At 46.0% G+C, this 22,306-nt stretch overlaps 1 protein-coding gene across 10 annotated transcripts in view; it reads right to left on the bottom strand.

The window, feature by feature from the left end:
• Positions 1-63: 63 nt before the first annotated feature.
• Positions 64-22,306, bottom strand: part of CLIP2 (CAP-Gly domain containing linker protein 2) — a 94,464-nt gene continuing 72,221 nt past the window's right edge. For 9 of the 10 annotated variants that reach the window (XM_033078496.1, XM_033078498.1, XM_033078495.2 and 6 more), the window contains 11 exons: positions 22,152-22,255; positions 20,571-20,631; positions 16,216-16,320; positions 13,774-14,718; positions 11,236-11,293; positions 9,886-9,969; positions 9,324-9,480; positions 8,689-8,848; positions 7,116-7,301; positions 4,184-4,246; positions 64-3,702 (listed from right to left, as the gene is read on the bottom strand). In XM_033078496.1, coding sequence (XP_032934387.1) covers positions 3,691-3,702; positions 4,184-4,246; positions 7,116-7,301; positions 8,689-8,848; positions 9,324-9,480; positions 9,886-9,969; positions 11,236-11,293; positions 13,774-14,718; positions 16,216-16,320; positions 20,571-20,631; positions 22,152-22,255 — 1,935 coding nt within the window. In that variant the 3' untranslated portion in view covers positions 64-3,690. The remainder of the gene's footprint in view (positions 3,703-4,183; positions 4,247-7,115; positions 7,302-8,688; positions 8,849-9,323; positions 9,481-9,885; positions 9,970-11,235; positions 11,294-13,773; positions 14,719-16,215; positions 16,321-20,570; positions 20,632-22,151; positions 22,256-22,306) is intronic. The other variant, XM_033078505.2, reaches the window with a different exon arrangement.

Here is a 22,306-nt window from a genome sequence, read left to right as displayed (position 1 = left end):
TTCCAGCTCAGGACAGTTTGTGCACTGCAGAACACCTGAACACACCCCAGCAGCCCCAGGATGTCCAACTTCAGCCACAGAGTTTATTGTTTAGTAGGAGCTCACCACACCAGCAAGCCAGGACAAGGGGGATGGTACATGAATACAGATGTGGAGGAGTTACACAGACATTTGTACAGAGGAAGAAAATGAATCAAATAACAAAATAGACATTAGCAGTCAAAACTTTGTCTTTTTTTTTGTATCATACTAACAAAATCTGATAGCCAAAAAATGACTAAGCTACAAAATTGTAATACATACTGTATGGGTAAAAGGTTATTATCCATTTATACATCTAGTATCATCTTTTCTCTGGTAACTTACAGGAGGCCTATAGGATCTTAGTGTATTAATAACTCCCTACAGATAGTGCTGAGCTGCTAAAGCTGCTGAATAACGGAGTACTGGAGTTTTCATTAAGACTTTTACAGTGTCATTTGCATCATTTTGTTTAATGAAACCTTATGCATCTCTACTGCAAGAGGAGCTGCTGGTGGCTGGGGGGAGGCAGGAGCTGTAAGGCCTTGGCTGGCAGCTTGGCACCTGTCATTCCAAGAGCTGTAACACCCAGGCAGCTTGGTACCATCATTCCACAGGGCACCAGCATGGTGCTGCCCCTTGCTCCAGCTCTCTGGATGCTGCAGGAGGGACAAGGCTGACATTCCCAAGCAAGACTGGTTCTTTTCCCTTTGGTCTTGAGAGTTAGAGATCACTCAATACTAAGTAGTCTCCATTCCAAAGGCTGTTTTTTCACTGGATAAAGGCTCAGCCCTCAGCAGAAAAGCATCCCTGTCAGGGTAATGCCTGGTCCTTCCCTGAGCCCAGGGCTCCAGCAGCGTGTCACGTCCTGCTCCCCACCCTGCACCAGTGCTCTGGGGCTCAGAGGGTGCTCAGGACCCATTTCCAGATGGAAAACCAGCACAGCATTCTCAGGCTGGGAGAAAGGCTGGGGAAAGCACAGCCCTCCCTTACCAGCTCTCAGGGATCGAGGTAAGAGCAAGGCTGAAGCCAAAGGGGGAGTGAAGGCACAAACAGGAACCAGCCTGGATCAACAACAGGACAAGGGTGCACCACTGCTCCCCTGCCCTGAACTCTCTCCCAGAGAACCAAGCCAGTAAGACCAAATATCATGAAGTACTTTATACACCACCACATAGGTAAAAATAGCACTTAAACTTACAAATAAATAGAGGGGCTGGGGAATCTCCCCCTTTGTCCTGTCCAAGTTTGTCCCTAGTATGGTCTCTTACCCCCTCAGAAGGGCAGCCAGAGGCTGGTGCCTGGGGAAGCCTGTGCTAATTTTGGAGAGGAAGTGAGTGAGTCCAGCCCCTCCTGGCCCCTTACACAGGGCTGAGCTGAAGCCCACATGAGCACACAACAGCATTTCCTGTTGGCATTGTGGATGGTTCCATTTGGGAGCAGTTCCCATGGGGTGGGGGGCATCAACCCTCAGCCCTGCAGCACAGTGAGCACAGAGAGCCAAGCAGTGCCAACAGCTCCTGGCTGATCCTCAGGGACCAGCAGAGTCATTTACAGCCAGAAAAGACCATCAGCACTAACTCTGAACCTGGTCTGAACCCATCTCTTCCTGTTCTGCATTGTCTCCCAATTGAATGGGAAAAGCCACAGGTCTGAGCTGTTCTCAGGGGATGGTCCCTGGGAAGAGGCAGGAGCCAGAGACTCTTCCAGCCTGACAACTTTAGATCTGATCAACAGAACCAAACATATGGTCCCACCACTCCCAGGGGATCCCACTCTGTACAGAGCCCAAGGGGGTGGAAAACACACTCATCTCTGCTGTAGGTAGCTGGTCACAAGTCACTAGAAGGCCCATAAGGGAAAATAAGTTACAAACCAGAGTGGGGCCTCCCTCTTGCAGGTGCCCAGGAAGGCCATGGGTTCTGCAGACATGACTTCAGAGACCATGCAGCCAACAGGAGCATTTTGGGAAACATCAGCTCTAAATTCTTAACAACAGCAGTGAGGTATTCACTATTGAGGGCTGTAACAAATAAAAAAATCCCTCTGGGACTTTCCAAAATCACTCAGAAGATGAATACTCAACCAGGAGGGTTTTGGAGACCACTCCTACAATCCCCTGGGAAACTCCCAGAGCTTGGCAGATATGTAGTAACCTTCCTGGTGATTAGCAAGAGCTGAGGAAACACTTCAACAGGCAGGATGGAATCCTACATTAATTATTCCCAGTCAGATGTGCCATCATGTTCAGCTGCTGGGGGTCTGGCTCACATCTCCTCTCCCATCTTGTCCTTTCACAGATGCCCCATCATAGCACAAGAGCTCATGAAGACTGGAGGAGCTGGACACTAACTGGGAGAAGCCTGGAAGAATATTGCTGTGACTGTTCCCTGTGCTACTGAACCTGAGCTGGGCTCTTTCACACCTTTAGGAGCATGTTGTCACCTTCCTCTGCCCTAATATTGCTTGGGAGCTGTGGTGCAAAGTCAGAGTAAAGCCTTGGGGAGAAAGAACAAAATCCTCTGCTAGTACAGACACAAAGCTGTGTGAGCTCCAGTCTTGGATTGCCTCTGCTCCAAATACTCACACAGCATGGCACAGAGGATTGCTGAAACCATCATAGTCAGGCTCACAGCAGCACCTCCACCTCATCCATCCTGGGTAGCAGGGATGGGCATCACACTGAAAGCCAAGGACACTCTGGGAAGCACCAGGCAATCTGCAGTTAGCTGTTAAATTAAACAGGCAAGGAGGGAACCATTTGCTCAATGCATCTGTCCCACACTGACTGCCCCCAGCATGGAGCTCCAAGGCCAGGGATGCTGAGATCTGCATCTGTGGAGTCCTGAGTTCAGGACAGACCCAGTGAAGCCCCCAGGAGTGAGGGACACCTGGACAGCTGGCTATGGCACAGGACTCCAGCAGGCCTGCTCAGAGATCTCACTGCAGCACAAAACACCCAGGCAAGGTGTGCCTGACCCCAAACTCAGAGCCATCACAGCTTCTTCCCAAACAGCAGGGGAGAAGAAACAAAATAAATATCCCTCTGAAACTGGATTATTTCCCACAACATGCTGTAATACAAGAACTAAGTGCAGCCTCTGCTCTAAAACAGTGATGTCTTCCACAAAGGGAGGAGGGGAACATGTCCCCAGACCTCACATCACCAGCCCAGCAGGTTTCACTCACTTGTGCAGGTCCTCAGGACACCAGGGTATGGGGAGGGAAGGGACAGACCCTGTGGGAAGGGTGCAGCCTATGGGCACATGCTTTGAACACCACAGGCAAATCCCTTTGCAGCTCCTGTGGGGTTACTGGGACCCACTGACACTTCAGCCACAGGTCAGGGCAGCTGTCATCCAAACCATGTCAGCTGGTGGGACAAGGGCAGCCCAAACAATACAAATTCCACAGTCAAAACCAATACAAGTAAGAAACCAAACCCAGAGAGGTCTTTCTGCTCCCTCCTGGAACAATGGCTGTCTTGGAAAACTGGACTCTGGGATTGTCCTGATTACATCAGTTAGTACATTATAAACATTGTCCTGCTTTAAAGTGAAAATACTGAGTGGTCTTTTGGAGGTGCTAAAGCCAGATATGGTGCTGTTTTTCCTGACTGTGCAGAGGAGCTGATACTGGCGTGAAATGATCCTTCTCACCTCTTCTCCATCAGAGCTTCTCCTAGAAGAAAAGAGATCTTGGTAAGCAAATGAGGACAAGTACAGAGGCTTTTTTGGAAGAGGCATGGAGTAGAATGCTCACTGTTTTACCCAGTATGGTAGATGAAGTCTGCCGTGGGAGGCCAGGACAGCATGTCCCACAAATGGCACCCATGTAAAGGGGACAGCAGAGATGTGAGGCTGAGCAGGTTCTAGCAGGGGCTGCCACAAGTGTCACACAGCACTGACCCAGGAGACTGTGGGGAAACTCCCTTTGCACTGCACCCCCACCACCACCTTCCCCATGGCTTCAAGGGGTTTCTAGTGAGGTTCCCTCCACACTTGGGGACTGGATGTGCAAAGCCTCTTGCTTTTGCTGTGAGAATGGTACAGCCAAGCTGTGCTGGCAGGACTACTCCTAGCCAAGTGCTGTCCTCACCACAGCAAACAAGAAACCACATGAAGCAGATCCTGTTTTAAACAACATTCTACTCAGAACTCACCTCTTGCTTGTGGGATTTATCCTGCTGGTGAATCCCATTAGCAGAACCAGAATTTCCAACAGTCTACAATGGAAAAGAGACAACACTTATTGAAGAGGGACACAGATCCTGGTGGTTTTGCTTACAAGCACTGAAATTTGGCAAGACTGCCCTGTCCTTCCTTAGCTGCCCACTCCCACAAGGAAAGGAGGAAGCAAAAACCCCCACCTCATTTCTGGCAAGAACCTGCCTGCCCTCTGCACCTGGCTCAATCCCCAAGTCCCTGATTACATCCTTCTCAGCCACCAAACATCCCCCAAGCTCCTTATGGACACAGACCCCACCCCAACTCTTAAATACCAGAACACAAATCCAGCCAAGGGCAGTGTTAGCTGCAGAGCACAGCACACTGAACACCCAGCACTGAAAAGGACATTTGCCATTCCCCATTTCCCATCTCCAGGGACAAGTCTGGCAACCAGGACAAGGCTGTTCTATCTTTAGAAAGCACAAGAACTTTTAAACATTTATAATGTTTCTCTAACAGAGCAGAATGGAGCCCTTCAGCTTCCCAATGACAGTACAGCCAGCACAAGCAAGAGCAGAAAGCAGCAGCTTGAAGCCCCAGCATTCCCAATGCTGGGTGTTCAGGCCTTGGCAATCAGAGTCACATTTGCTGGTGAACTGCTGATGGCATTATGGGGAGACAGGACTGCAGGGTTTAAGAGTCCCAGCTTCCATCCTCACTGGGATCACTACAGAGGTTTAGTTTGATCATGAAAACCAGGCAGAAATTCAAACTCAGCTCTGATAAGAGACTGAGCTGTTTGCCAGGCATGGATCCTGCCTGAATGGCAAGAACAGGGCTGCTGCCAGGGCTCAGCACCCCCACCACCTGCCTGCAGCTCACCCAATCTGAGCACTGAGCAGACAGCTGATATCAAAAATCAGGCTTGAAGTCTGGTCTTAGAACATGGTCACAATAATGAACAAAGTGGTGCAATTTGCTTGAAATTAAATAAAAAGGCTCCCAGAGGAATCACTAAAACTCTTCAAGAAAATGTCCAAGTGCCAAATCCCTGTTATTTCCTGCAAAGCTGTGGGTCAGGTGTCTCCCAACACAAGGAGAAGGTGAAGATTTTCTTTCTGCCAAGGCAGATACCTGGGCAGCAGCTGCTTCCATCCGAGAGGAGACAGAAGGTTGGGAGTGGTGCAGAATGAGTTATAGTGGGCATGTGGCTTCTGAGGAAGAACCATTAATTCCCTAACTATTGCAGCAGGATTTGTTTTGATCAGCAATGTCCTCAACCTCAGCCTGAAAGCCCCTGGGTAACAGTTCTCCTTCACAAGGAGAAGGGTGAACAGATCTAAAACCAAAACTAGGAAGCTTTGATCCAGACTTTCCTGTAAATAGCACTTTAAAAATCTGACATCAGTAGAAATCTGAAGCCTGCCTTCCCACAGTAATCCTCTGCTTCTTTGCACCTTTGATTGTAGCTGAAGACATAATGCTATTCTGTCATATCTCTACAATTTCTTAAGCATTAATATATCAAACTAATCCCAGGGATATCTTAGCTGACCTCATAAGGTCTGTTCCAATTCACTTCAGGTAAGATTAGTCATTTTCTAGAACTGGGGAAGAAATAATTACCAGTTGCACAACTTCTGGGAATGCAAAAGGGAAAATTTCCCTTTTTTAAGAGACTGTGTATTAAAGCAAACAGAGAATAACTTTCTCCTCCTGTAGCTGCCAAGAGATGATGCATTTGCATTTGACACAGCAATTACAGCAGAAGTCACTCTGGAGGTGCTGACAGGATTATGATACATCCTGACTGCCACAAACATGTGATCACAACTCCACCAGTGCTGCCTGGTGCTGCAGATGCTGCACTGCAGGATGCAGAGACTTGTGTGCAACACACAGATGCTCAGTGAGCCAGCAGATCTTTCAGGGTTGCAGTTTTTACCTTGCACCCTCCCAACCCCCTCCTGCCCATACCACTGCAATGCAAACAGTGTCTGGGGTATCCAAAAGAAATTGTCATGGGTGGAGGAGGCTTGAAACCCCTCAGATTACCTAACACAGCACATTTGCACCTGTATCAGTGAAAAAAAGCTCTCTCCCCATTCTGTGTCTAGTGGTTTGTTCTGCACTACCCTAAGGTGTCTCCTTGAATGTCAGTTGTAACTCATTATTGCAAGAGAAAGGCGTTTTTCACCTGAGGATTTAAATGAGCAAGTACAAGAGAAATAATGGTGCATCTGAGCTTCAAAAGCCACTGCCTACTTGCAGACCCAAGAGAAAACACAGCTAGAAGAACATTCAAGGATATGAAGCACAAAGCTTGGCACAAGGGGCAGGTCACTTTGAAGGAGGAATCAGTCAGGACTGAAACTCCACAGGTATGAGATGGAAAAGCCAAACGTTGAGAATCAAGCTGTTTGTACCCTTCAGTTTCATAAAGAAGGATGTAAGTCAGACAACAGAAGCAGCTTTTCTTTGGGCAGAGGAAATGAAGGGAGATCAGAGGAAGCTGGGGAGAGCAGACAGAAACTGGAGTGGGAACATTCACAGACCATCAGCAAACTCACACAGGACACCAAGGTGATAAAAGAGCTGGTAAGAGAAATGGAAAGCATTTTCCCAGAGCCACCTGCAACATTTCTGCTTAGGAATACACAGATCAGAAAAATCTCAACCTCTATGTTACAAACAGCAGACAGTACTGTACACATAAAGAACAGTTATTCACAGTGCAACTTCCCCCAAACCCCACGTTTAGCAACCATCCTCTGGAGCACAAAGGGACTGGGATTGCCAGCTAGCAGGGATTTTATAGCATTGAGCTTTATCTGACAGAACAAGGCTTTGCCAGGATGATGGCATCACCCTGAGCACAGGGCAAGATCCCAGGGGGCTGTGAGGGCCTCTTTGCTGATGTGGTACCTGTGTTTTCTCAGAGGAGAGTCTCATTGCCTCCATCAGCTTCTCCATCTGGTGTCCCTGCTCCAGGGCGTTGCGCAGCACATCCTCGGTGCTGACCAGCCGGTGCTGCAGCCGGATCACCTCCGACTCCGAGGAGGGGTCGATCAGGGAGAACCGCCGCTGCTCCGTCACTGACTTCTCCTTGTCCTTAAGGCAGCAAAGGGAAACGGGAGGATGTTATAGCAACATTGGCACAGCACAGCTCGCATCGAGAGACCAGAATGGCCCCAGTTTGTTCCCAGCATCAATTATTCGCAATTGTTCGCATCAATTATTCACATCTCAGCCACTGGAGGACGCTGAAGGATACGGGAATTTGAGGACACTGCTTATTCTTGGATCAGAGAATATGTAACGTGCGTGGGGTAGCTGAATGACCTTCAGTTTCTCCCACAAATTGCAGCCCTATTTAGCCATGGATCTAAAACCTGGAGGACACAGCAGTCTACAGCTTCTTCAGGCACACACTGATCTCTGCTCTCTCTTGTGAAAAATACCTTTCACTGTTTTGGTAAAATTAAAAAAGTTTAATGAAAAGACAATAGGAGACACATAAAGTAAAGGGTTAAAACGGTTGGGTGCTTGGCAAGCTGCTAAGAGCACACAGCTTCTTTTGGAACACTTCTTTAAATACACTTTACAATATATTAACTTGTTGCATATTCATAGTTTTTTTGCATAGTAAAAAAATTTTTGGGAACTATTTAGCATGGCTACTTTTTGGGTTTGCTTTTTTAGAGCATGTGTGTTTTTTGGTTTATGGTTTTAATTTTTTTTTAATTATTTTTTAATTTGGGTGGTGGTTTTGGTGTTTTGTAGTTGGTGAGTGTTGATAGTTGTGTTAGCTGTAGGGGTTTTATTACATGTTCACAGGCTGTTATTTTAACTAGGCGGGTAGTTTAAACATACTATTTCAAAAAAAGTTATGTCTAACTTTTGCTATTAGAGGAAAAGAAAAGAATTTATATTTATACAGAAAAGCTATTTTAACATTATACATATAGCATTGATTTTAATAGTTGCAAAAAGCCAATAACATGTCATGCACTTATAACGCTGTGACCAGGGACAGGACCCAGGGAATGGCTGGGGCTGTGTCAGGGGAGGTCTTGGCTGAGTATCAGGAAAGGTTTTTCCCCTAGAGGGTGCTGGCACTGCCCAGGCTCCCCTGGCAATGGGCACAGCCCCGAGGCTGCCAGAGCTCCAGGAGCCCTTGGACAATGCTCCCAGGCACGTGGGATTGTTGGGGTGTCCTGAGCAGGGCCAGGATCTGCACTTGATGATCCTTGTAGCCTTTCCAACTTGGGATATTCTGTGATTGTATGACATATGGATATCCTTGCTGCTTAATGAGGTGCTGCTAAGCCAGGCCACAGCTCAGTCCTTGTCAGGAGAATTCCCATCAGATGCTCAGCAGCACAAAGACAGCACAAGGACTTGGAGCAAGGGCTCAGACCCTCCTCCCCACTCCCCTCAGCAGTAGAGAGCCCTCCAGCCTCTAGACCATGCCCAGGAAGGGTTTTAGTGCCCTCACCAGCACAACCAGCTTCTCTCGGAGCCCCTTGATGTCATCTTTGAGCTTCTGCTCCTTCAGGCGCCACTCAGCTTTGTGCACTTCCCGGCTGAGGTCGCGCTCCGGCCCCGGGGAGTGCCGGTTTGCCTCCAGCAGCAAAGCTCTCAGCTCGTTCAGGCTCCTGCAAGCAGCACCAGGCACACATGAAGACATTCCCAGAGCCCCCACAGCACTGCAGTCCTGCTCTGCTCCCTCCCACCTTTGTTACAGATCCAAGCAAAACCAGTGAGCAAATTCCCCCCCAACTCTTTTCTTGTCCTGCTTTGCCAGCTCTGAGATTGGGACCTGCACAGGCACTGCCTGGGAGCAGGGCAGCAGCCAGCTTGGCTTTGTTTTTATGACTTCATTCAGCTTCTACACGGGAACTGAGCTGTCTTGCAGCTCCTGGCAAGCAGTGAAAGGGCAGTGCCTTTTGAGAATTCACAGCTCTAACCAAATTCACATCAGCATCTCTAAAGAAGGGGAAAGCTGTGGGCTGGGTTTCAACAGTGCAGCCCTACATTTCTTCTGGGGGTCGATTGCTGTACCCAGAAGGAACATGAATATACACAGAGCCCCTCTGTCTCCAGCTCTGCCCTCCAGACCTGCACACTGACCTTTCCTTCTTGAGCAGCTCCTGGCTGATCAGCACCAGCTGCCCTGAGGCATCATGTGTTTTCTTGGTCAAGGCTTCCAGTTCTCCTTCCAACCTCTTCTTTTCTTTGAACACTGTATCAGCTTTCTTTTCTGCTGTTTTGCATTTATTTTCCAGAGCTATGAGAAGTAGAGGATTCAGGAGAATAAAGGTCACTTAGTCCTTTACTTGTACTCCTGCTTTTTGCCTTTCTTCAATTCCTGCTCCTGTGAGCACAGACCTGATTAACCCTTGACTGGCTGTAGTTAAGGGGAGATCTTGGAAACAACACACCCAGCTCAGCTGACTTCTGCCTCATTAGCTTTACACACAAACAAGCCCAAATCTTCCCTCACAGGACACAAATATCTTGTGCAGTTTGTGTTCAATTCCTTAATTCATTTTTTACCCCAATAGCCATTCAAAAACCAGCAGCATCATGTTTTAATCAGCCTTTTTCAGCTCTGGGCTCTTGTTCAACACCAGTGCATAGGACAAGCAGGGAAACATTGCATTCCCACCAGCACTGGATTAGGGAAACTTACCACTTACTTGGGCCCTTAGAGTTTCAGTCTGGGTCACCAGGGATGACACCTCTTTGTCTCTTTTACTCAGCTTGTCTTGGAGGTCTGTGGGGAATGAAAAGACAAGGATTAGAGGATTGGAAAATGCTTTGTGCAAATTGGGAAGGTGTCAGGGTGCAGAGAAGCAGCAGAGACTGCATCTCACCACACTGGGAGGTGGAATGCACACTGGGAAGTATCAGACAGGTTAATAAAGCAACCACAAAGGAGGAGGGGGAAAAGGCACTAAAACATTAATTAAAAAACCCAGAAGGAGCTTTTAGCACATTTCTTTGTGTCACCTCCTATAGTGGAAGGCAGAGACTGTTTCAAAACACATGTTTTCTGAACTGATGGATTTCCCCGCTCAGAGTTGTAGATCTGAAGTCTGGTGCTTTTGTGGCTGAAATGTGACCTGGCTGATTTCAGTACATCTTTCCAGGGTTTATTCAGTGTGGAAACAATGCACATGTGGACTGAGTGGCCATTTAGAGCAGTGCCTGCTGGATCCAGTTAAGCTCTGCCATCACTAGGCAGGAATTACCTGTCAATCAGCAAACAATTTGGTGTAGAAACAGAATAGGTTGGTTTGGAAAGGAATTTAAAGATCATCTTGTTCCACACTCCTGCTTTGGGCAGGGACATCTTCCACCAGACCAGGCTGCTCCAAGCCCTGTCCAACCTGCCTGGGACACTTGCATGGATGGGGAATAACATGAATGTGTTCTACAGAATCCCATATCTGCAAAGACAAATAAGGCTTGTGGACAATGCCTGGCTGAACTGAGGGCAATGGAAATAGGATAAAATACCTCTGAATCCAGCTGTGCTATTGCTCAGTGTTACAGCTCACCCTCTGGAAGGGGGCTGAGTGCAATTCAAGTTGAAATACACTTTATACCAGTTCCCTGAGTGTATAAGTCTCACATTTTGTTAAAAGGGTGGATTTGATTTATAGTAAGCTTAATAAAAACTATCATTATTTGAAACCAGTCACACTAATATCTACCATTATCACTCCTCTCCTGTGATTTAATGTCTGAATTTTACCTGCTGTAAAAATCAGTGATGGGATGGAAATGCACCTTTTCCCCAGATCTCTGCACCATCTGCATAGAGTATCTAACACAGGCTAAAACATCCACCCCTGCATATCCTCAGCTTGATTAGAAGGAAAAAACAAATCCAGACAACAAATGTCATCCAGCAAATTTTAACAGATGAAATTACTTCCTAAACCACTGCCATGCAGCCATCCCTGCAAGAGCAGGAAGTTATAAGAAGAGCAAGTTTATGAGTCACTATAACAGGGTAAAAATAATAGCTTCATACCTTCCATAGTCTGCTTCATCTTGATCTTTTCTTCTGAAATATCATTAGTCTCAATCATCTGGAATAAATGCAAAATATAAGATATAAACCCCCTTTACCCAAAGAGTCAAAGCAAAAGCTAACAACCACAAAGCCCCATCCACAGCAGAAGGTGTCCCATGTCCAGGTCAGGATGTTTTACATCCTTCTAAGAGGGAAATGAAGGCGTTTTTGAGGAGCCACTTGTCCAGTTGGGTTCTGCTGAGGCTGACACACAACTCACAGCTGAGCACAACAGCAGGATTCCCTCAGGAGGGAGTAGAGCTCAAGTTTTTCCCCACAAGTTCTGGTTCCAGCTCTGCACATGCAGAGGAGTGGAAGAGCTGCTGTCCCTCAGAGCAGGCACCCTGGTCAATCCCAGCAAATATCCAACTGCAAATGCTCCCCAGCATGCAGCTTGAGACCTACCAGTCCATCAGCTCCTCAACTTCTGCAGAACCTAGCTGTGCCCAAAGTTATAAAAACATTGATAAAAGAATCATTTATTAGAGAACTAACGCACTCATAAAAATAATAACAAACAAATGCCAGGTCCATACAGGGGATTCTGCTTTTCCCCACCCTCTTTTCTACATTGCAATGAAAAACCAGACACTACAGAGCTTTCAGTGCCAAGCTTTCTGTGGCAGAGGCCACAGCTGAGCCCTTCCCACTGTTCCCATCCAGCAGCCTTTGGTGGGACCTCAGCACTTGCCCAGACCCAGCAGCTGCTGTGGCCACCACAGTCAGGAGCCCCAGGGTCAGTGCTCTGAAGTCTGGGCTGTGGGACAAGTCAGATAGAAGCACAAGCACCTCCAGAGGAGAAATATGTTTCCTGATGTAATTTGGTTAGGAAAAAACTAACTACTCCTGGGGAGCACAGCTGTGGTTCTCCCTTGGAAGTCTAGGAAAGGTGGTCACAAGATACCTCTGCCTGTTTAAAATATTTGGACAGTGAATACTGCAGTCACTTTAAATTAGCTAAGACAATTTTAAATAGAACTTTCCCCATGATACTCAAAGGTTTTCACCCATGCATTTCTTCCCATATTCTCTTGATTTTAATTGACACATAATTGAAATAATTACTTCAAGACTTCCCTGGTTCTAATCCAGTATCAATATTCCCCAGAGCCCTTCCATTTATCTAAAGGGCTGTGGAACAAGCCTCCAGCTTCTTCTGTTCCATTCATTCCTGTTTGAATATTGGCTATAATGTGTTGCATGTTGTTATTACAACTCCTTTTTCCCAGGTCCTGGCTGTACTTACTGTTCCCAACTGTCCTTAGTAAAGGAAACATCCTGGAGCAACCCTTCAAACACTGTTAATGCTGGAGATTCCTCCTTGGCCTTTGCCCCTATTGTCCTCAGTGTGCCTATTCCAGGGTGTGAAGTTCTGACTGAGACAACATGGAATTCATGGGCTTGACTTTGCTCCCTGGAGGTGCAACTGGTTTCAGTGGGACTATTAATGTTGGGAAATTAAACACAGGCATTGAATTCATTTCACTGGCATCTCTGTCTGGAACAGGGACTACATCACCAGTGAAATTTCAACACAGTATTCTTAAAATGTGCATATTTCACAGCTTATTTTAATATTCTGCACCCCCACAGGATGAAAATTGGGTTTTTCCTCATTTCTCATGCAAAATCCAAACACAAATATGGCCCTGCCCAGAGCCATAAGTAGCAATCTCCCTGCTCACTAAAGTGCAGAACCAGCCATGACTCTCTGTGCCATGCACAAGGGTGGGATGTAGCCTGTGGCAAATAGTAAAAAAAAAAAACAAAAAAAAAAGAAGAAGAAAAAAAAAAAGGGATTGCTTAAAGACACACAGAGGTCACAGTAAACTGACCCCTTGATATTATTGCTCTTATTTCAGCCCTGCCTGGTCTCATATTCAATCAGGCATTTTATGTCCCCAGCCTGGTGCCATTCTGTCCCTTGCTGGCAGCTTTTCCTCTATAATCCTCAACATCAGCATTTCCCAGTCCCCCATATGTGCTGTGAACCCCCTGCCCTGCTGTGGGCACACCCCCACCCCATCCCACAGCTCAGCCACTCACTGCACCTCTCTTGCTCCAGGTGCTGAGCAAGGCTGACTCTCCCACCCTATCCCCCTAGCACCCCTAAAGGGTCTTGCCCAACAGCACACCAGGACTGCTGCAGCTCCTTGGAGAAACACAACTGAATTGTAGCAATGATGGTTTTCCAGCTCAGGACACTGCTTGCTCAGGATCAGAGCCCACCCTGACAAACCATGGCAGCCCTGGTCTGCTGCCACAGCAGCCTCCAAACCCAGATGTGGCCCCACATCCTCCTTTTTCCTAATTGTCCCACTGTACTGGCTTTCTAGAGTGGAAAGACACCTTCAGCATGGAGATGCAGTGCAGAAAGCACCATCAGTGCAAGGAAAAAGCATCCAGATATTTGAGGCCTCAGAAAACTGCACAAGGCAGCAGCTGAGGAGTTACCAACAGTGATAATAAACAAGCAAAATGACCCCAAAGTCATACATTTGCATGCTGAGAAGGATGCAGGGCCTCCATGGACTGCAGCTTGTTCTCTAAGACAAGCACTTTTTCCTGCAATCTTTGGATTTCCTGTTTGCTGTGGGCTTCTGTTTTCTGTAATGTTTCATAGTCCAACATCTTCTTTTCAGCCAAAGATATCTGCTCTTTCAAGAAAGCTATTGCTTCTGTCTGATCTGTATATTCACTATGAAGTTTCTCCAGTTCATGCACCCTCAGCTCAGCATCTCGACACTTGTCCTTCACATCTTGGAGCTCAAGAAGGTGCTGACTGCTTTTGGTTTCCAGTTGCACTTTCCAGTTGCTGTTGCTTTTTTCCACTTCATCTAAAGCCTCCTGCAGCTTCAGTTTGAGACTCTCTTTCTCCTTTATATGGACAGCTGTCTCAATGTCGTGCTTTGCTTTCAGGTTCTCCAACTCAAGCTGATGCTCCAACTTTATACTCTCCACCACTGCCTTCAGCTCCACAATCTCCTTCTGCTGGGTGTCAGGGCCTGAGTTCAGTGTGGCTTTCAGGTCCTCCAGAGATTTCTGGTGGTCAGAAGCTAACGTGTCCAACTTGGATTTCCAGTTGTCCATGAGCCCCATGTTCTCATTAGTGGCTTGCTGAACTTTATGCTTTAGGTCAACAATCTCCTGCGAGTATTTCTCATTGACAGACTTCAGCTTCTCCATCTCCTGCTGGTACTTCTTGAGTGTCTTCTCATACTTCTCCTTCAGCTGGCTGCTCTCCTTCTGATGCTCCTTGTTGACAGCCAGCAGCTGATCCCTCAAGCGAAGAGCCTCTGAGTGCAAGCCCAGGCTGTGCTCAGGGCTCTCAGCCTGCTGGGAGCTCTGCAGGCACTGCCGGAGCTCGTCCACCTCGCTGCGCCTGAGGCTCAGCTCCTCCTCCAGCTGCAGGATCCTGGACTGCTCTGCCACCGTGGTTAACTGCAACAGGACAGACAACACAGTCAGTGACCCCCCCCATTGCTGCGTCCTTCCCCTTCAGTAAGCATTCTCCAGTGGAAATAAATCCAAAGTGCATTAGTGAAAGTTCAAATAAAGAGGTGAAGAACACCCAGTACACTCAACCTGAGCAGTTTTGCACCAGGGTAACCAGCACTGACAGCTCACAGTTGTGTCTGTGCCAATTGCAATTTATTTTTCCTAACATGAACCTCTCGCTTTGCACAGAAAAACACCCTGGAAATAACCCTTGAAATTCACTAGGGAGCAACAGTGGTTTATGAAAAATAATGTCCTGGAAGGGCATTATGTTTCCAGACCAGGCATCTTGCCAGATGATGCACAGAGGAGATGTGACTGCACATGCAGGAATTTCACAAGCATCAAAACCAGCATTAAGCATATCATGTTTCCTTTATTGCTCAGCAATCCTCAGCCTGCAGACCTCTCTTCTGTAATGGAATTTGTTTACCCTGGTGTAAAAAGGAAAAGGGATTTTTACACATGAGGACTTGTTAGAATTTATTAGCAAAGTCAAAATAACAAAGGAGGCTAGAGGATGCAAGACAATAAATCTGGCCATGGCACACATTGAGCATAAGGGCTATGGATTCATGTTTTGCCATCTGAATTTAACCTGGCAGGGCTGAACTCCCTGCAAGTCACAGGGAGTACAGGGTGGTGCCACTATGGATGGAGAAGAGGATGAAATATTAGAAAAAGGCAAAAGAAAGAAGGAAACTGAGGCAAACTCCAATTTCACTCCATTTCAATTGCCATTTCCCCAGCAGCCAGCAGGCTGGTGGTCATTGTTTTAGATGGGCACAGGGGGCTTCAAACCATCCAGACCTTTTGGAGACCCTCACATTTGTGTTTTCTACAGCTCTCAAACCTACTGCTGCTCAGTGCAGCGTTTGCTGCTTCCCACACCACACCAGCATGAAAAAAGCCCTTTCCACATCTGGCTGCTTTTAGGATTCCTCTGGGCAATCTGTCCTTCTGCAGCCATGGCCAAGGATCAGAGCTGGCCCCCTGCACTCACCAGCACCTTCCACTTCAGATGGCAGCTCCCACAGCTGGCAGGGGGGACTGAAATGTTGACTGCAATGTTATTTCCTCTTACAGCCTGGGGAGGCCTCGAAGCAGAATGAGTTGTGCAGGGTGTGGATATTACTGGGATATGTTAATTGGAAAATGGATTGTAAGAGCTCATGTGTCAGATGGTGGCGTGGGGCAGAGAAGCAAACTCAATCTGAGAAACAAGCTCCCCACAAGAGAAGCAAAGCTATAAATTATATCATACTACTATTTCTGGGAAGGAGAGCAAATAAAAAACAAACAAAAAAATCAAGGAAGCTTAAGTTCGAGCCAAAATCAATCAACCCCACAAAAACCAAAAGAAAGAAACCCAAAGCAAGGCATGATGAGCACCAGGGCAGTGCAAGCTGTCTGCAGGCAGGGCAAGGGAGGGTCCATTACCCTGGTGTCCTCTAATTCTCTGAGGAGTTTCTCAGCCTGTGCCTTCTCAAACAGCAGGCTCTGCTCGAGCTCCCGAATTCGGGCATGCTCCAACTGCGTCTGAGTCTGCTCACACAGAGGGAAAAAAGAACAGTGGAGGTGGGAGTAGGGGAAGGGAGGGAGAGAGAGAAAGAGAGGGAAAGAGAAGGCTGCAACATCATCTCCAGCGTACAAGACAAGGAAAGGCAGTTCACAACAGGAAGAGAATAAAAACCCAAACAAGGAGGAAAAATCCAGCCAAACAGAAAATGGTCCCTGTGGGATTTTACATGGTACTCCTATGGCTCTTCACAAGAAAATGGAATCTGTGATGGGAAAACATCCTTCTGCATCAGAAACCTGCTTCAGTGCTTTCCTGCATCAACTGGAGACACTTCCTAAAAAGCAAAGCTCCCACCAGTACAAGGCCCTTGTACACACAGAGAATACAAAGACATTGCAATGATTCTCCACATCTTCCCTCAAGAAGAATCACAAGGTAGATTGAAAAGAGTTGGAAGTTCCCATCCTCTTGTTGCTCTGGAGATAGTGTGAATCTTACACTAAGTAGGGAAAAAAACCCAGGTCATACTGTACACAGCATGCTGTAAAACAAAAAATACACTGCACTGAAGAGATCAGGGAACTGAGATTCCAAACTGCTCCATAAATCAGTGCTTTTGAATAGGCCTGACATGGGTTTCAAAGGGATTTTTGTACAGTAAGACTCTACTAATTTTGGCACAAGAAAACAGAACTTTTTGGTTTGGTTGGTTGGTGGTTTTTTTTGTTGGGTTTTTTTGTTTGTTTTTTGTTGTTTTTTGTTGTTGTTGTTGTTTGTTTGGGGTTTTTTTGTTTGTTTGTTTGTTTTTTCAAACGATTCAATTAAGCACAAGAAGTTGATGAACTCTACCCAAATCCAGGAGCACTGGCTCTGGGCATTGCTTCAGTGCCCTTCACTTGTAAAGCTGAAGAACCACAAAGCTGCACTTGGTGGCAAAGCTCAGCACTCCACAGCCACCACCATAACATCCTGTACAATTCCCTATAAATAACAGAGGAGAGGGACACAGAAGGTGTGTGCACACTCTGGCCTTCACATTTTTTACCTTACAAAAACCACATTTTCCTTAGAATTAAACTTAATTAATCTAACAAATTAAAAAATTAATCTAGCAAAAAGCAAACAAACCTGCTCAGAACCATTTTTACCCCTCTTTTTTTGCCACTCATTTTCCATAAAATTATTTGCTTTTCCCCTCTTTCTATTGGAGCCAGTTTTAAGGATCTGCCCTTCCCTACAATAAAACAAGGCTTGGCCAGTTGTGCACAAAGGATAGAAATGGAAGTTTAAAAAAATATCCGTGTTTTATGCTTGCAAAGTATCACTGCACATGTATTCATAGATGGTGATGTAACTGCCATATATATTCAGATGCCTCTGTATTTTATGTGCCCCTGGAGGAGAGGAAAGAGATGTGGATTCAAGAGCTCAAATATTATCAAAACTCAAAATTATATAATTTCAGTGTAAAAGTTGCCTTATTGCATCCTAATTTAAAAAAAATAGGTATTTAATTAATTAAATAAAATTAATTCTGCTCCCTGTAAAGCCCAAAGATTCACATCTCGAGAGGGAGCTCCAGGATTGATTTTACTAAGAGGAATAAATATTCCATTGATACCAATTAATTAACTGTGGCAGCTCATCAGATATTTGATACCTGAAGATGCTGACCTATTACAAAACTCATCTCTGGACTTCTCAAAGAGATTCTCTCCAGGCTCCTGAGGTTAACACAACTCAGTCAAGCTCTCAATTCCACCTGATATTCTTGCTCATTATCTATTAATCCTGCTATTTTCCAACTCTGGAAAAACATGAAAATAGAGGAAAAAAACCAAACCAACCAACCAAAAAAAACATGGGGAAAATTAGATTAACTGTTTTACAGTCCTTAAATCTTAGATTTACATTCAATCCTGTATTATTTTATGTAAATTGTTTTGCTAGTACTAGCCAGTATGAGTCAGAACCTCAAATCCAAAGTTTTCCTGCACTTTGAGGAGGCCCAGATACGAATTTCAGATTTACTTGTAGCTATTAGCTGTAAATTACTGTTCACAAATTATAAACCGACTTCCCACTGGCATTCAAGGCACACTGCAGGATCCAGGAGATGAGAGTTCCTTGATGAGGATAATATTTCCTGTAAACCATGATCTTCCACCACAAAAAGTCTCTCCTGAAAGCTTTTCCTACATTTGGTTTTCATCTTCCAAATCACTGCAGCATCAGCTGCCAAAAGTGGGTTGAATTCCTAACTACATTTCAAGGCCAAATCCACAGCTCCTCTCTCAGAGGTCCAAAACCTTGATCTGACTCTTCAGGCCACCAACTCATGGACATCTTTGGTCAACTTCCTTCCAAGGCTGCTGTCTGCTTGCTCAGCTCCCAAGAGCCCTAGATTTGTTCAGAACATCCATGCTGCTGGGACAAACATCAGGGGATTTAGCCAATCCTTCAGCAGAACCCCCAGGGCAGAGAATCTGTTCTGACCATTGGCATCATGGCTGTCACTGGCTGTCAAGTCAAAACAAACACTCCTCTCTGAGCACTGGGAAGAGCTGCTGGTATAAGAGAACTAACAAGCCCAGAGGAAAGCAGACAACTCTCACTGGACTTTGCTTTTGGCTAGTTCAGCTTCAGAGAGGGATGCCAAGGGCTGTGCTTGCAGCTACTGCATGACTGTTGTGATTTTACACAACAAATATCAAGAATAACCATTTCCCAGGAAACACTGCAACATGAAGGAGACTTATTCTCCTGACTTCCAATAAGAGGTTTTGGGGTTTTTTTCCCCTCTTAGTTAATCACTTGTTTCTGGAAAGCTGAATTGTCTCTACAAAAAAGCAGGAAGGTGAGAATTAACACTAGTAGGTCAATCATTCAGTCTGAGCATGCAAATTAGGCAGACAAGATGTAAAAACTGGTCCCAGCCAAGCCCCCTGCCAGTGCCTGTGCTGGGACTGATGCTGGAGTCATGGAGATCATGCCAGTTCCCTGGATCAGAGGAAATCAAGCATTCCTAAATGATTTGTTTTTTTGTACAGACCAGCATGGAGGTGAGGACAGGACAATAATGTCCTGCTGAAAGCTTGGCCACATCCCCATTGCAAAACAATTCCTTCCCAGCCCAAAGGAAAAAGAAATCCAAGACTGTGAGTCCCAAACTGAGAATGGGAGCCCTTATCCATAGTATCTGATCTTGCTAAGTATTGTGGCTTTTAAAAAAATAATAAATCCAAATATTCCATCTGGCCAACCCTGGTCCCTCTGCCATAATTACACAGCCAGGCTGAAACACTTGGAGCTTACAAAGAGATAATTCTCTGCTCTCAAAGGGAATGATGCATGGATCAACCACCCTTCTCTAAAGCACTGTGAGAAAGCTGTCAGAAATCTGATTTTGCACCCACACAACAGGCAGAAACTGCATTTGCTGTGCTTCTGCAAAGGTCTGCTATCAGGGCACTGCTAATTTATGTCCTGTCAAACATCTCCTTCAGCTTCTGGATGAACAAGACAGGTTTAACCCAACAGGATCACAGCCACAGCAACATACCCATTTCCTAGTTTTCCCATTTTCCTGGGCTTTTATTGCTATGAGTGACAGTGAAGCACAGGAGCAGAGCCCTTGACATTTCTGGCTGTTACTAACCTGGCACTGCAGCTAAAGAGATGGAAAACTCCCTTGATTTACACCCAGAGAGCAGAGCCTTGCTTTCACTGAAAGATTTTCTTTTCTTTTTCCCCATGGAAAAGCTTCCCACTCAAGGGCCAACATCACTTCATCCAAACATCACTTCCAGTTTGCACTGCACACAGCATCACTCTGAGCACAGCCCTTGTGACAGGGTGCCAATCCTCGTGTCAAACCCACACTGGGGCAGTGAGCTCCCCAGGAGGATAGCTCAGGATACACAGCATTTGGCTGGAATTAAATAGCATCCAATCAGGAGACTGTGTGTGCCCAGTAGCTGCTAAGAGCAGGATACCACTGGGACAAGAACTAAACTGTCAATTAATTTCTAGAGTGGAAAAATGTATGTTCCAACACATTGAGATACAGATTTGAACATGGCTGGCAACTCAGAGTGACAGATCCAAGAGTGAATAGTCATTGGGCACCCCACCAAAGAACAATCCTCACACCATGGTCCAAAGCTATCAGTAAAGTATTGCTAGAGGGGAGCAAAATGTGACAGAAGTTACTCAAGTGAGGCCCCACATGCAACTTTGGACCCCACATTTTGGCCAGATCATAAGGAATTACCTCCAGATCCCCTTTGGTAATGGATTCTTCCTCCACACGGAACTGCAAGTCCTCCACTTTCCTGGGGAAGGGAAGGGACACAAAGAGCAATCAGGAACACTCAGCTCAGCACCCTCTGTCTAAGCAGCCATTCCACATCAGCCTTTTCACTATTAATCAAGTTTTATGGATTACTGCAACCATCAATGGAGAGGTCATTATCAACAAATGGAAAAGCTGCCCAAAGAACTATTGATAAGCTTTTTGTGTTCTAAGACCACCCACCCAATGTTAAAAAATCATATCATGGCCTGCAGAATCAAAATCTGAGAGGAGAAGGACACAGGCCACCTTTGGAAACAAACAGCTCAGCAGAAACTGAGCAGCAAGACCCATGGAGCAGGACAGGTACAAGCAGCTTTCCATACATAAATATGATCTTTTAGCAAGGTACATCCTCTCTGACACACAACTACTGTTCTCTGACACAGGATCCTGAAAACAAGCAAAGCATAACAAGGTTTCACTGGGTTATTTAAACCTTATTATCCTGCAGCTGAGCACTGGGCAATTCCTGTGCCAAATGCACAAGGTCCTTACAAAATATTCCAAGGGAATTGGATCCTCTCCCTCCTTGGCAGAGGGTGGGCAGTGTTTAATGTTTCCACAGTGTGGAAACTGTGAGCTACCCTGGCAGACAGAAGAGCCTTCCCCAGAGATTGTACAGTCCAGTCATGCATAAATGCACATAAAACCCCACACTGTAACACAGACATGCTGAGGAAACTCTTCTCTTTTGGAAGAGAGAAGCCAGTAACAGTAGAAAATAATTCAGTTTTCTGCTAGACTCATCCCTCTTTTTCTCTTTGCTGATTAAAAAATAAAAAGGCTGAGGATGTTTAGCTAGTAGCCAGATGTAAGGACTATAATTCTGTTACAGATAAAAATAGCTGTGAGTGTACATAACAAACTTCATAAACAAGCTTCCTTGTCTAAACCTCCTGTAATTAGAGGAGGGAGGCCTCTGTTGATATTTAGAGGAAAACTCAGCTGTCTTGGGTTAAAGAGCCTGCTGGAGCTGGGAAAGTCAGCTGCCTACCAGGAGTATGGGGAGACTTATGCATGAAAGAACATTTCATCCACAGGAGGGCCATCAGTCAATTGAAATCAGCACTGTTTTCAGTTATTTAATACACAGAAATGTTTTCCTATTCCCACTGAAGAGTTTAATTATATACATGGAGTATATAATCTGGACTCCAAGAATGACATGCAGATCTTCTCCAGAGAGGAAATGATAGCTGCACAGATGGGGGCCTCTGGGATGTGGGGAGATGCTAAATCACACACTACACTGAGGTTGTACTCCAGTCTGGCTTCCCTTCCTCACAAAGAACATCCTGAGGATGAGCCCATCACAAGTGGAGGGGAAGAAGGGGTCTTTACAAATCCAGGTTGTACAGGAGGGTCTGTGATGGCCCAAGGTGCACATGCTTGTTTATGATCCAGTTTTTATTCCATACTGTATCCTTAAGCCAAAACCACCTGAAGGCTCTGTCACTGTCCACACATGACTTCACCTCCCTCACACTCCTCCCTTACCTCTTCTCCTCTTCCAGCTGGTTCAACAGCTCAATTTTCTCCTTCTGCATCCCATCCACCAAGGCTCGTGCTCGCTGGAGGTTTCCTTCTGCCTCTGTGACATACTGGAGGCAAACAAGTCCAAGACAGAAAAGTTAGCCATGTCTGAAGGAGTA

The sequence above is a fragment of the Catharus ustulatus genome, chromosome 22, assembly GCF_009819885.2.
Source record: "Catharus ustulatus isolate bCatUst1 chromosome 22, bCatUst1.pri.v2, whole genome shotgun sequence".
In the NCBI taxonomy this organism is placed as follows: domain Eukaryota; kingdom Metazoa; phylum Chordata; class Aves; order Passeriformes; family Turdidae; genus Catharus; species Catharus ustulatus.
The sequence above is the reverse complement of the archived record's forward strand: the minus strand, read 5'-3'. Positions and strand labels throughout refer to the sequence as shown.